At 51.9% G+C, this 13880-nt stretch overlaps 2 protein-coding genes across 5 annotated transcripts in view; one reads left to right on the top strand and one right to left on the bottom strand.

Annotated features, from left to right (window-relative positions):
- Nucleotides 1–8923, bottom strand: part of rfxank (regulatory factor X-associated ankyrin-containing protein) — an 830559-nt gene extending 821636 nt beyond the window's left edge. For 3 of the 4 annotated variants that reach the window (XM_052037711.1, XM_052037712.1, XM_052037713.1), the window contains exons 1-3: nt 8460–8692; nt 3978–4300; nt 2007–2126 (exon numbers count right to left, since the gene is read on the bottom strand). In XM_052037711.1, coding sequence (XP_051893671.1) covers nt 2007–2126; nt 3978–4296 — 439 coding nt within the window. In that variant the 5' untranslated portion in view covers nt 4297–4300; nt 8460–8692. Of the gene's footprint in view, nt 1–2006; nt 2127–3977; nt 4301–8459; nt 8693–8853 lie in introns of those variants that run through there. The other variant, XM_052037714.1, reaches the window with a different exon arrangement.
- Nucleotides 8924–9284: 361 nt separating this feature from the next.
- The window catches only part of ankle1 (ankyrin repeat and LEM domain containing 1), a 33840-nt gene continuing 29244 nt past the window's right edge, over nt 9285–13880 (top strand). Inside the window, exon 1 of the mRNA XM_052037561.1 lies at nt 9285–9353. Coding sequence (XP_051893521.1) covers nt 9295–9353 — 59 coding nt within the window. The 5' untranslated portion in view covers nt 9285–9294. The remainder of the gene's footprint in view (nt 9354–13880) is intronic.

Below are 13880 nucleotides of genomic sequence, written 5' to 3'. Positions count from 1 at the left end.
GCACCATGACTTCCATACTCTTAATACACAACACCCCTACCAATGAAGGCAAGCATGCCGTACGCCTTCTTACCACCTTATCCACTTTCAGTGAACTATGGACCAAGATCCTTCCATACCTCAATGCTATTAAAGGGCCTGCCATTAACTGTATACTTTCTCCTTTCATTTAACCTCCCAAAGTGCAACACCTCACACTTACCCGGATTAAACTCCATCTGCCACTTCTCTGCCCATACCGGTAACTGATCTATATCCTGCTGTATTCTTTGATAATCCTTTTCACTCTCCACAACCCCATTAATCTTGGTGTCATCCTCAAACTTGCTAATCCACCCACCTACATTTTCATCCAAATCACTGATATGCATCACAAACAACAGAGGTCCCAGCACCAACCCTTGTGGAACACCACTGGTCACAGACCTCCAGCCAGAATAACAGCCTTCCACCCCTACTCTGTCTTCTATGGGTGGCCAGTTCTGAATCCAAACTTGCAATTTACCCTGGATCCCATGCATCTTTATCTTCTGAATCAACCTACCATGAGGGACTTTGCCAAATGCCTTACTAAAGTCCATGGAGGTAATGGCCAATGCCTTACCCTCATAAAGCACCTTTGTCACCTCCTCAAAAAAAACTCAATCAAGTTTGTAAGGCCTACCCCACACAAACCAATGCTGACTGTCCCTGAACAGGCCATGCCTTTCCAAATGCACATAAATCCTATCCCTCAGTATCCTCTCCAATAGCTTCCCTACCACTGACGTGAGGCTCACTGGCCTATTATTCCCTGGATTATCCCTATTTCCCTTCTTGAACAAAGGCACAACATTTGCTACTCTCCAGTCCTCCAGGACCTCACCTGTTGCTAGTGAGGACACAAAGATCTTTGTCAAAGCCCCAGCAATCTCCTCACTTGCTTCTTTCAATATTCTGGGATATATGCCATTGTGCCCTGGGTACTTATCCAGCTTAATAATTTTCAGAAGGCCAGTACTACCTCCTCATTAATCTCAAAACGTCCCAGCACATCAGCATGCCCCACTCTGCTTTCACTATCCTCCAAATCCTTCTCCTCAGTAAACACCATCACACAGAACTCATTTAGTACCTCAGCCACTTGCTGACTCCAAGCACAAATCCCCTCCTTTCTCCTCGAGTGGACCTACCCTCTCCTTAGTTATCCCCTTTTCTTAAGGCAAGTATAAAATGCCGTGGGATCCTCCTTGACCCTGCTCGCCAGGGACATTGCATGGCTCCTTAAAGCCTTCCTATCACCTGCTCGAGCACCTTCCTGCTACCTTTAGGGTTTAGCCCAGTCTGACTTTAGCTTCCTAGACGTTATATATGTTTCCTTTTTCTTCCTGACTAAATTTAGGACCTCTTGGGTCATCCAAGGTTCCCATACCTTATCTTGTCCTTGCTCCTTACCAGATCATGCTGATGCATTAAACCATTCCTCCCAGACTCAGCCTAACCAGTAACACAGAAGTAGGTAATTAGTTGCTCAAACCTCCCACCAACAACTCAATGACTTAATTCCACATTCCCATCTTTCCCAGCACCTGTCAGTACCAAGCCCTGGGCTGCGAGTCCCCAGCGTTACACTGGCCGCTGGGGCCGTGTACAGCAAGTGCTATAACCAACCCTGGGGCAGGGTACAGTCAGCTTTGCCCAAACCCACAGGCTACCATATAGTAAGCATTGCTCTGCACCTTGGATCATGTACAGTAACCATTACCTGAACCCTGGGACGGTGCAGAGCAAGCCTTGCCCTGAACCCCAGGGCTGTGGAATAGGTGCTATGCAGAACCTTAAGGCCATGTTATAGCAGGCTGTGTGCTGAACTCTGGGGCCATGTACAACAAGCCCGACCCCCAGCCAGACCGTGTGTCTGTGTCACCCTAAAGTCAGGCCCAGGAGCTGATCCGCTGACACAGATCCCTGACCTTCAGGTACGCGTGTGCAGGGCTCCGGGGTGACCCTGTACTCAGGGTACTCACTGTCCAGGTTTGCCGGGATGGACGAGGGCTCGTTACCCCGCTGTCGATTGGTGAGCGTCGTGGCGTACTTGTGAGAGGCGCTTGGTTTGTCCGGAGCTGAGAATTGTGCAGGAGCAGGTTCTGGGGAAAGAGCAGAATCCATAAATGGTCAGGGCAAGGGAGGTGGGGGGGATGAGATCGGGGTGGGGGGGGGAAAGAGGTCGGGGCGTGGGGGGCACAGGCGCTGGGCTGTGGAGACACAGGAGGGAGATCAGCACCCACCCGACACCCTGCCAGCACCCAACGATTGAACAAGGACCCAGCCATAAACGAGCAACCTGGAGTGTACTTCCTGCTGTTCCACCACAGGAGGAATCACGGCTCACCCTTTCCATCTGTGATCCAACCGCCGGTCACAGGCAGCCCTCACCTCTCAATACAACCCCTGGTGATGGCAGACAGGTGGCCAGGGCATTTGGAGCCTGCGCCCCGTCGCCCGGGGAACGCTCTGGCCTGTGTCCCGTCGCCTGGGGAACACTCCAGCCCATGTCCCGTCGCCCAGGGAACACTCCGGCCCGTGTCCCGTCGCCCAGGAGACACCCCGTCGCCCGGGGAACGCTCCGGCCCGTGCCCCGTCGCCCAGGAGACACCCGCTGCATCCAAAGACAACCTGCTGGAGGAACTCAGCAGGTCAGGCAGCAGCTGTGGAGGGAAAGGAATTGTTGACAGATGCTGTAGGGCATCGACCCAAAACTGTGACCATTCCTTCCCCCTCCACAGACACTGCCCAATCCACTGACTTTCTCCAGCAGATTCTCCAGATTCCGGCCTCTGCAGTCTCGCCAGTGTCCATGTTTCTGTTACGAGGTGGATGCAGGTGCAACTGGTGACTTTACCACCCATCTGCCTCCCTGTGGCAGTGCCGACACTTTCTGCAGCATTTCCAGGTTTGACTGGGGTGAGTTGTACATTTAACTCTGGGTGAGAATGTACCGTGGGGGCTGCTCGCCACACCTCCCATCTCAACTTAACTCTTGATGGAAAACACGGCAGGCCAGGCAGCATCCGTGGAGAAAAGCAGGCGGTCAACGTTTCCGGTCAGGACCCTTCTTCAGGACTGAAGATGGGAAAAGGGGAAGCCCGATATATAGGAGGGAAAAGCAGAGCAGTGATAGGTGGACAGAAGAGGGGAGGTGGGGTGGGCACAGGGTGGTGATAGGTAGATGCAGGTAAGAGATAGTGATGGGCAGGTGTGGGGGAGGAGGGGAGAGCACATTCACCGGGGGATGGGTCAAAGGTCAGGAGAGAAAAAAAAAGGATAAAAAAAAGAGATAGGCAAGGAAACAAGAGAAGCATGGTGGGGGGTGGGGGGATGTTCTGGAGAAGGGGGGTGGGGATTACTTAAAGTGGGAGAATTCAGTGTTCATGCGATTAGGCTGCAAGGTTCCAAGACGGAAGATGAGCTGCTGTTCCTCCAGTTTGCGTTTGGAATTCTCCCGGCAGTGGAGGAGGCCGAGGGCTAACAGATCAGTGATGGTGTGGGGGGGTGGGGGGGTGGGGGGTGGTGGTGGTGGGGGAAATTTCCTATCTTCAGTCCTGAAGAAGGGTTCTGACCCGAAACGTTGACCGCCTGCTTTTCCCCACGGATGCTGCCTGGCCTGCTGAGTTCCTCCAGCATCATCGTGTTTTTCATCTCGATTCCAGCATCTGCAGTCCTTTGTTTCTCTGAAGTTAACTCTTGTTCAGCTCAGCGACTGTCCACCTGAGGACTGACTGATCCAAATGTGAAAGGCCAGTATTAAGTTGTCCCCTGCCCTTCCCATTCCCAAATTTCCCAGCCCACTCAATCTGCCCCGATGTTGAGATCAGTATCCCATGGTTCCTCCTGTGCCAGACAGCCCCTGTAACCCCAGCCCAACCCCTGGGATCGCTCATGATCGTCCTCTTTCACAAATGCCCTTTTCTTTGTCCTGGCTGCTTCCTCTGACCTACCATGATTGGACACAGGAACCTCTCCCGGATTGGAAGAGCCCAGATCCTGCTCCTGAACATTTGCCAAGCTGAGCGTTATAACTTGTTCAGCATGCTCGTTGACCTCGAGAGCAGCATACTTTATCTGCATGAAGTTGCCTGGTGCGGCCAGTGCTGGAGGCTCCCTCCTGAAGGTGTTGTTTGAAGAGGGTTTCTGGTACTGACGGTCCCCATTTCTGTGCAGTGCTGGCTGATCAGGAACAACCTTCCTTGGACTACCTCCCACAGAACCTGGGCTCCTGTCCTTGCAGTGAGGACCACTTCCTTCCTCTACATCCATGGCCCTGAAATGGAACAAGAATGTATCTCAGCAACTCACAGCCACTCACAAAACGTGTCTGTTTCACCAGTACTTGGACATTCCTTCCCCTTCCCTGTTGTCTGGGAACCAGAGGCAGCAGTCAACACTTCCAGCTTAAAGCTGAGCACTTTTTTTTGTTATGAATAAAGTTTATTTTTGAAATAAATATATAGAAAAAGAAAATCACACTGCCAAACTCTACTTCCTTAGTGTCATTGGGTCAAAACATTCAGTAGTGTTAACACTTTTATTAAACACAGCACTGTTGCCACTCATAGCCCCCTAGGGTGATACCCTTTCAATGTTCGAGGGGCTTCTCCACCCGACTTTGCCCCTCCGTGTGCGGTAGCGGGAGGAGCCCAGACTGTGGGCCTTCCCCACAGAGCCCTTGCATTGGCTGCACCCAGCTTCAGTGCGTCCCTCAGCACGTACTCCTGCAGCCGGGACTGTGCTAGTGGCAGCATTCCCTTACAGACATCTCATTGTGCTGGGAGACCAAGAGGTTTCCGGCAGACCAAAGGGTGTCTTTCACTAAGTTGACAATGTTCCAGCAGCACTTGATGTCTGTCTCGGTGTGTGCCCGGGAACAGCTCATAGATCAGAGTCCTCTGTTATGCAACCGAGATACGGACCCTTGCATCCTTCTCCACACCCTCTTAGCAAATCCACTGTCTGCAAAGAGGTGGGTGACTGTCTCTTCCCCACCACAGCCATCCCAATGGTGCATTGCAAGATCCCACAAACAGCAATGAGATGTTGATTGAGGGATTAGTATTGTCCAGGACACAGGTGACAACTTCCTGCTCTCCTTAATCACAGTGGCTGGGGAATTATTTAAACCCACCTAGGGTTGGAATATCATTCACTTCATTAGTTTAACAAAGCATTCCAACAATGCAGCACCGCCTCAATGCAGCAAAGCATTCCAACAATGCAGCGCTGCCTCAACACTCGGGTCAGACATGACACTAAGCTGATCAAACTGTACCAAAGCGGATGCCATCTCCCTGGCCCGACACTCAGCTCTGGAGCATCTGGACAGTAACGACACCTAATTAGACTATTGTTTACTAACTACCGCTCTGCCTTCAATACTATAATTCCAAGGAAACTTCTCTCCAAACTCCTAGACCTGGGACTCAATACCTCAACTGGATTCTTGACTTCCTGCCCAACAGACCACAATCAGTGAGGATAGGCAGCAACACCTCTGGCACGATTATCTTCAATACTGGTGCCATGAGGCTGCGTCCTCAGCCCCCTACTCTACTCCCTATACACTCATAACTGCGTGGTCAGATTCTGCTCTAACCCCATCTACAAGTTTGCAGATGACACCACTGTATCAGAATCAGGGTTATTATCACTGACCTATGCAGCAGCAGTACACTGCAAGACATAAAGACGTAATAATCACTATCAGTTACAAAAATAAATAAATAGTGCAAGAGAGGAATAACAAGGTAGTGTTCATGGACCGTTCAGAAACCTGATGGCAGAGGGTAAGAAGCTGTTCCTGAAATGTTGAGTGTGGCTCTTCAGGCTCCTGTACCCCCTCCCTGATAGTAATAACGTGGAGAGGGCATGTCCCGGGTGGTGAGGGTCCTGAGTGATGGATGACACCTTCTTGAGGCACTGCCTCTTGAAGATGTCCTCAATGGTGGGGAGGGTTGTGCCCGTGATGGAGCTGGCTGAGTCTACAACCCTCCGCAGCCTCTTGAGATCCTGCATTTTGGAGCCTCCATACCAGGTGGTGATGCAACCAGTCAGAATGCTCTCCACCATACATCTGTAGAAATTTGCAGGAGTCTTTGGTGATGTGCCAAATTTCCTCAAATTCCTAATGAAGTAGAACCGCCGTCAAGCCTTCTTCGTGATTCCACAATCAGTTCCTTGGTCTTGCCGACGTTGAGTGTGAGGTTGTTGTTGTGACACCACTCAACCAGCCGAACTATCTCACTCCTGTACACCTCCTCGTCGCCACCTGAGAGTAGTGGACCGTATTTCAACGATGGGTTGGAGTCCAGGAAGGAGATAGAGAGCCTAGTGACGTGGGGTCATGACAACAACCTTTCCCTCAATGTCAGCAAAACAAAAGAGCTGGTCATTGACACCAAGACTGGGGCATAGTGGACAGTGAGGAAGGCTATCAAAGCTTGCAAGGTGATCTGGACCAGTTGGGAAAATGGGCTGAAAAATGGCAGATGGAATTTAATGCAGACAAGTGTGAGGCGATGCACTTTGGGAAGACACATCAGGGTAAGATTTACACAGTGAATGGTAGGGCTCAGAGGTGTGCAGTAGAACAAAGGGACCTGGGAATACAGATCCACAGTTCCTTGAAAGTGGCATCACAGGTAGATAGGGTCGTAAAGAGAGCTTTTGGCACTTCGTCCTTCATAAATCAGGGCATTGAGTACAGGAGCTGGCATGTTGTGTTGAAGTTGTACAAGAGGTTGGTGAGGCCAAATTTGGAGCATTGTGTGCAGTTCTGGCCACCTACCTACAGGAAAGATATCAATAAGCTTGAAAGAGTGCAGTAGTGCTCTATGACTCTACTGACTTCAGGAATGGGGGGGGGGTGGGGGGGCACGGGGTTGCACACATTCCTGTTCATATCAATGGTGCTGAGGGTCAAGAGCTTCAAGTTCCTAGGAGTGAACATCACCACTTGCCTGTCTGGTCCAACCACGTAGACACCGCGGCCAAGAAAGCTCACCAGCACCTCTACTTCCTCAGGAGGCTAAAGGAATCGGCATGTCCCCGTCAACCCTCACCAATTTGTATTGAGGTACCATAGAAAGCATCCTATCTGGGTGCATCACGACTTGGTACGGCAACTGCTCTGCCTGTGACTGCAAGAAACTGCAGAGAGTTGTGGACACAGCCCAGAACGTGACAGAAACCAGCCTCCCCTCCATGGACCCTGTCTACACTTCTTGCTGCCTCGGTAAAGCAGCCAACATAATCAATGACCCTACCCACCCCAGACATTCTCTCTTCTCCCCCCTTCCATTAGGCAGAAGATAAAAAAAGCCTGAAGGCACATACCACCAGGCTCAAGAACAGCTTCTATCCCGCTGTTATAAGACTATAGAATGGTCCCCTAGTATGATAAGATGGACTACTTCAGCATGACCCTTGCACCTTATTGTCTGCCTGCACTGCACTCTCTCTGTAACTGTAACACTTTATTCTGCATTCTGTTATTGGTTTCCCTTGTACTACCTCAATGCACTGATGTGATGAAATGATCTGTGTGGATGGCATGCAAGACTTTTTTCACTCTAGCTCAGTACATGTGACAATAAGGAAACAATTCACCTTAACTCTGCATTCCAGTCTACCCAACGTTCTCTCTAACTCTGCCCAGTGGCATCCATCTACCATATTCAAAGACTTTGCCCTTTGAGGCAGAGTTGCAAAGACTCTCAATGCTCTGATCGTCATCTGTCTTAAATGGGCAATCCGTTATTTTTAAACAGCAACCCTCCAGTTCGAAATTCTTCCATAAGTTGAAACATCTTCTCCACATCCACCCTGTCAGACCTCCCCCATGTGTTCCACTTAAGTCCCCCTCCCTCTTCCCATCTGCAGCAGAAGCATTCCCAGCCTGACCAACCATTCCAGATATTAAACCTTCCTTTAACTGCTGAAAAAGCACCCAAATCCTTCCTTAAACGTGGAGACCAAATGATACACACTCCATGTGTGGTCTCACCACTGCCCTGTAGCAGAAGTGCAGGCTCGCAACTTTTATATTCAATTTTCCTAGCAAGAAATGAAAACATGCGGATGGGGGGGGGGGGGTGAGGGGAAGGGGGTGAGGGGAAGGGGGGGTACAAACCCAACCAGCACTCAGTTCTGTGGTGAAACTTCCTTTGAGCAGCTGAAACAGACGCTGGCTTCGCCGTCTAACCCCGACGAAGCTCCGACTCCTTTGCCCTTCACAAAGCACCAACGGAATGAGCTTCTTAAAAACAGCCGAGTACAAAGTGACCCAGATGTAAACCTCTCTCTTTAATAACTGAGGGCAACGATTCCTACAGCTACAGAATTCACAAAGCATCTCTGCGTAGGATCACACTGCTGCAATGCAAGTACTTGCAAAATGCATTTTGAAGTGCATGCATGCACGGTACCTGGTGAGAGGAGGGACGTTTGCAACCAACCCCCCGGGACCGAGCCTGGAGCAGGGCGACCGCCGGTGTCCTCAAACAGCAAACACTTCCCCTCCAAAAGTGAAAGTAACCGGGGAACATCCCACAATGCAGTGCAGCAGAGGTAATGCAGGCATTTCGTTGCAATATTTATGATTCCAAACCACTCGTGTTTGCTGCCAGAAATGCGGGGAACATCTCTGCACCGCGCCGGTCCCCCGCATCCCCCGCAGCCCAGAGCCCCGGGCATGAGTGGCAGCCGCAGCAGCCAATCAGCAGCAGCACTGCAGGCAGCAACCAATAGAAACAAACAAGAGAGGTGGGACTTTAAATAAAGTCGTGTTTCTTTCCTTGCAGAAACCTTTAAACAACTTACAACAGCAGCAGGGTTTGCGGGACACGGTGCGGGTCGCCGGCCGCCTGCAGCGGCAGCGGGGCAGCGGACAACCCCGGGTCCGCCGCCTGTCAATCAAACGCTACCAAAGACGGGACGGGAGGGGGGAAAGCCAGGCCCGGCAGCTTTCCTTCTCACCTCAACAAAAGAATTAACACTATTCTTCCACAACAACAATCCATAATTATGATTTAATCCCATTTATTTATTAAACTGGCAGTTTTTACTCGATGTAGTTTAATAATGTCTTCCAGCTTTTCAACAAGTCCCCCGTATTTCTGCTGTTTGTTGGCAGACCCGTAAAGCAAAGGGGCGGGGCCCCGCTCTGCAGGACAGGGCGGACAGCCAGTAGGAAGGCGAGGGGTGGGCAGTGGGGATGCGGATTGGATGGGGTGAGTGGGCGGGACGTGCGGTGCCCGGGCGATGAGCGGGGAGCGGGGGGCGCGGCGCCTGCACCGGGCGCTCCGGCAGCAGGACCCCCGGTAAGGAGAGCGGCCGGCGGCGGGCCAACGCTCCGCAGCCGAGGCCAGGCCAGGCCTGCGGCTCCGCGCCGTGTAGCGGCCGGCGCACTTCGTGCAAACCCGGGCGCGTTCTCCGCAATTCCGCCGCACTCCGGGCAAGTCCGGGCGCAGCGCCCGGGGCGCGGGGGGGCGGTGACCGGGGGGGGGTGACCGGCGGTGCACGGGGTACCCGGGGTGCGGGGGGGGTGACCGGGGGTGCACGGGGTACCCGGGGTGCGGGGGGGGGGGGGTGATCGGGGATACCCGGGGGTGCGGGGGGGGTGATCGGGGGTGCACGGGGTACCCGGGGGTGCGGGGGGGGTGACCGGGGGTGCACGGGGTACCCGGGGTGCGGGGGGGGTGATCGGGGGTGCACGGGGTGCGTGGGGGGGTGATCGGGGGTGCACGGGGTACCCGGGGGTGCGGGGGGGGTGATCGGGGGTGCACGGGGTACCCGGGGGTGCGGGGGGGGTGACCGGGGGTGCACGGGGTACCCGGGGTGCGGGGGGCTGGCCGGGGTGACCAGGGGTGCGGGGGGGTACCCGGGGTGGCCAGCGGTGCGGGGGGTGACTGGGGGTGCAGGGGGTGGCTGGCGGTTGATAGGGTGGCCGGTGGATCGGTGGGGGGGGGGTGATCGGCGGTGCAGGGGGTGGATGGCGGTAAGTGCAAGTCAGCATTGGGATTGCTCTGGGAGTGGCATCAACTTGATGGGCCGAACGACCTCCCGTGTAGTAAGGGAATGGTGAGAAGTTAAGATATGACAAGAGGCTTGTGATCAAGATCGAAGGGTCTGCAGTTTCGGGGCTGTAGCACCAGGGGCAGGGAGCCAGAACCCGGAGGTGGGAGGTGATGGTTGGCACCGGGGGAGTTTGCTGTGGACCTGCCCAAGGTCTGGAGTGAAGATTGCTGTTCTCGCTGTGTGTTTGTTCATTTACCCTAGGTGTTTCTGGATCGGTCTGAAGGTGTTAGTGTTGGGAGGGAGCGGGGAGTCCTCCGCACCAATCACTCAACGTTCAGTTCACGTCGTTTCAGCAGACAGTTGGGAAGGACTTGAGTTCCAAGAGTAGAGACTCTGGCGAGACAAAGTCTGTTCTGTCGCGTCAGGTTTGATCTCCCAGCTCAGGGAGGATGCACAAAGGTTCGGACTGATTCCCGAGTGTGGGACTTGTATGAAGAGTTGAGCAGACTGGGCTCTAATTGTCAAATTTGGAAAATGAGAAGTGGTTTCATTGAAAACTACAGAATGTTTACCAGGCTCGAGGAGTACATAGGGAGTTGATGTTTGCAAGCTGGGCTGTCTACAGCCGGGATCATGTCTCAAAACAAGGGACAGGCCATCTAGGATTGAGTGGGGAGAAATTTTTTCACTCCAAATGTAGTAAATCCTTTGGAGTCCTCTACCCGAGAGGTGGGGGACTAGGTCACTGAGTATATTCGTGGTCAAGACTGATGGATTTTGGATATCAATGGAATATGCTATATGGGTTTGTTGCAGGAAAGTGATGTGAGGTAACGTGATGTGAGGTTCAGAACATAATTCAGAATTGGCTCGCCACAGAAGACTGAGGGTGGTGGTAGATGGAGCGTATTCTGCCTGGAGGTCAGTGACCAGTGGTGTCCCACAGGGATCTTTTCTGGGACCCCTGCTCTTTGTGATTTTTATAAGTGACTTGGATGAGGAAGTAGAAGGGTGGGTTAGTAAGTCTGTAGATGACACGAAGGTTGGTGGTGTTGTGGATACTGTAGAATGTTGTCGTAGGTTACAACGGGATATAGACAGGATGCAGAGCTGGGCTGAGAAGTGGCAGATGGCATTCAATCTGGGAATGTGTGAAGTGATACACTTTAGAAGATTGAACTTGAGTACAAGATTAATGGCAGGATTCTTCACAGTTTGGAGGAACAGAGGGATCTTGGGGTCCAAGTCCAGAGATCACTCAAAGTTGCTGCGCAAGTTGATAGGGTGGTTAAGAAGACGTATGGTGTGCTGGCCTTCATTAGTCGGGGGATTGAGTTCAACAGCCGCGAGGTAACATTGCAGCTCTATAAAACTCTGGTTAGACCACACTTGGGGTACTGTGTTCAGTTCTGGTCGCCTCATTATAGGAAGGATGTGGAAGCTTTAGAGAGGGTGCAGAGGAGATTTACCAGGATGCTGCCTGGATTAGAGAGCATGTGAGGAAGGGTTGAGTGAGCTAGGGCTTTTCCCTCTGGAGCGACACAGGATGAGAGGTGACTTGACAGAAGTGTATAAGATTATGAGGGGCATAGATAGAGTGGACAGCCAGCACCTTTTCCCCAGGGCAGCAATGGCCAATACCAGAGGACACCAGTTGAAGGTCAGAGGAGGAACGTTTAGGGGAGATGTCAGAGGTAGGGTTTTACACACAGTGGTGGGTGCCTGGAACGCACTGCCGGGGGAGGTGGTAGAGGCCAATACATAGAACATAGAACAATTACAGCACAATTCAGGCCCTTCGGCCCACAAAGCTGTGCCGAACATGTCCCTACCCTAGAAATTACTAGGCTTACCCACAGCCCTCTATTTTACTCAGCTCCATGTACCTATCCAACAGTCTCTTGAAAGACCCTATCGTATCCGCCTCCACCACCGTTGCCGGCAGCCCATTCCCCGCACTCACCACTCTCTGAGTTAAAAAAAACTTACCCCTGACATCTCCTCTATATCTACTCCCCAGCACCTTAAACCTATGTCCTCTTGTGGCCACCAATTCAGCCCTGGGGAAAAGTCTCTGACTATCTACCCGATCAATACCTCTCATCATCTTATACACCTCTATCAGGTCCCCCCTCATCCTCCGTCTCTCCAAGGAGAAAAGGCCGAGTTCCCTCAACCTGTTTTCATAAGGCATGCTCCGCATCCCAGGCAGCATCCTTGTAAATCTCCTCTGCACCCTCTCTATGGCTTCCACATCTTTCCTGTAGTGAGGCGACCAGAACTGAGCACAGTACTCCAAGTGGGGTCCGACCAGGGACCTATATAGCTATACAATTGGGACATTTAAAAGACTCTTGGAGAGGTCCATGGATGTAAGAAAAATGGAGGGTTATGGGCTGTGCAGGAGGGAAGGGTCAGATTGATCGTGGAGTAGGTTTATATAGGTCGGCACAACATGGTGGGCCAAAGGGCCTGTACTGTGCTGTACTGTTCTATGTAACAGGTCAGCCATGCGTATTGAGTGGCAGAATATCCACAAGACCAGAATGGCCTAATTCTGCTTCTGTTTTCATGATTTTAAAAGCAAGCATTAGGGGCCCTGGACTGTATAAATCAAGGCATGGGGAAGTCATGATGAGCCTTTTCACAACACTGGTTCAGCCACAGCCAGAGCATTATCATAGAAAGTACAGCACAATACAGGCTCTTCGGCCCACAACGTTGTGCCGACCTTTAAACCTTGCCGAAAAACTATCTAACCCCTTCCCCCGACATATCCCTCTGTTTTAAATTCCTCCATATGCTTATCTAACAATTTCTTGAACTTGACCAATGTACCTGCCTCCACCACCACCCCAGGCAGCGCATTCCATGCCCCAACAACTCTCTGGGTAAAAAAACTTCCCTCTGATATCTCCCTTGAACTTCCCACCCATTACTTTAAAGCCATGCCCTCTTGTATTGAGCATTGGTGCCCTGGGAAAGAGGTGCTGGCTGTCCACTCTATCTATTCCTCTTAATATTTTGTATACCTCTATCATGTCTCCTCCCATCCTCTTCCTCTCCAAAGAGTAAAGCCCTCGCTCCCTTAGTCTCTCCTCATAATGCATACTCTCTAAACCTCCTCTGCACCCTTTCCAACGCTTCCACATCCTTCCTACAATGAGGTGACCAGAACTGGACACAGTACCCTAAATGTGGTCTAACCAGAGTTTTGTAGAGCTGCATCATTACCTCGCAGCTCTTAAACTCGATCCCACGACTTATGAATGTTAACCTCCCATAAGCTTTCTTAACTACCCTATCCACCTGCGAGGCAACTTTCGGTGATCTGTCAATATGAACCCCCAGATCCCTCTGCTCCTCTACACTGCCCAGAATCCTGCCATTAACCTTGTACTCCGCCTTGGAGTTTGTCCTTCCAAAGTGTACCACCTCACATTTCTCTGGATTGAACTCCATCTGCCACTTCTCAGCCCAGCTCTGCATCCTATCAATGTCCCTCTGTAAGCTTCGACAGCCCTCTACACTATCCACAACACCACCGATCTTTGTGTCATCTGCAAACTTGCTAACCCACCCTTCCACCCCCTCATCTAAGTCGTTAATAAATACCACAAAAAGTAGAGGTCCCAGAACCGATCCCTGTGGGACACCACTAGTCACAGCCCTCCAATCCGAATGCACTCCCTCCACCACAACCCTCTGCTTTCTACAGGCAAGCCAACTCTGAATCCACACGGCCAAGCTTCCCCAGATCCCTTGGCTTCTGACCTTCTGAAGAATCCTACCATGCGGAACCTTGTCAAACGCCTTACTAAAATCTATGT

This window comes from Pristis pectinata, chromosome 24 (genome assembly GCF_009764475.1).
Source record: "Pristis pectinata isolate sPriPec2 chromosome 24, sPriPec2.1.pri, whole genome shotgun sequence".
Classification (NCBI taxonomy): Eukaryota; Metazoa; Chordata; class Chondrichthyes; order Rhinopristiformes; family Pristidae; genus Pristis; species Pristis pectinata.
Note: the sequence above shows the minus strand (reverse complement) of the source record. Positions and strands in the feature narration are given on the sequence as shown.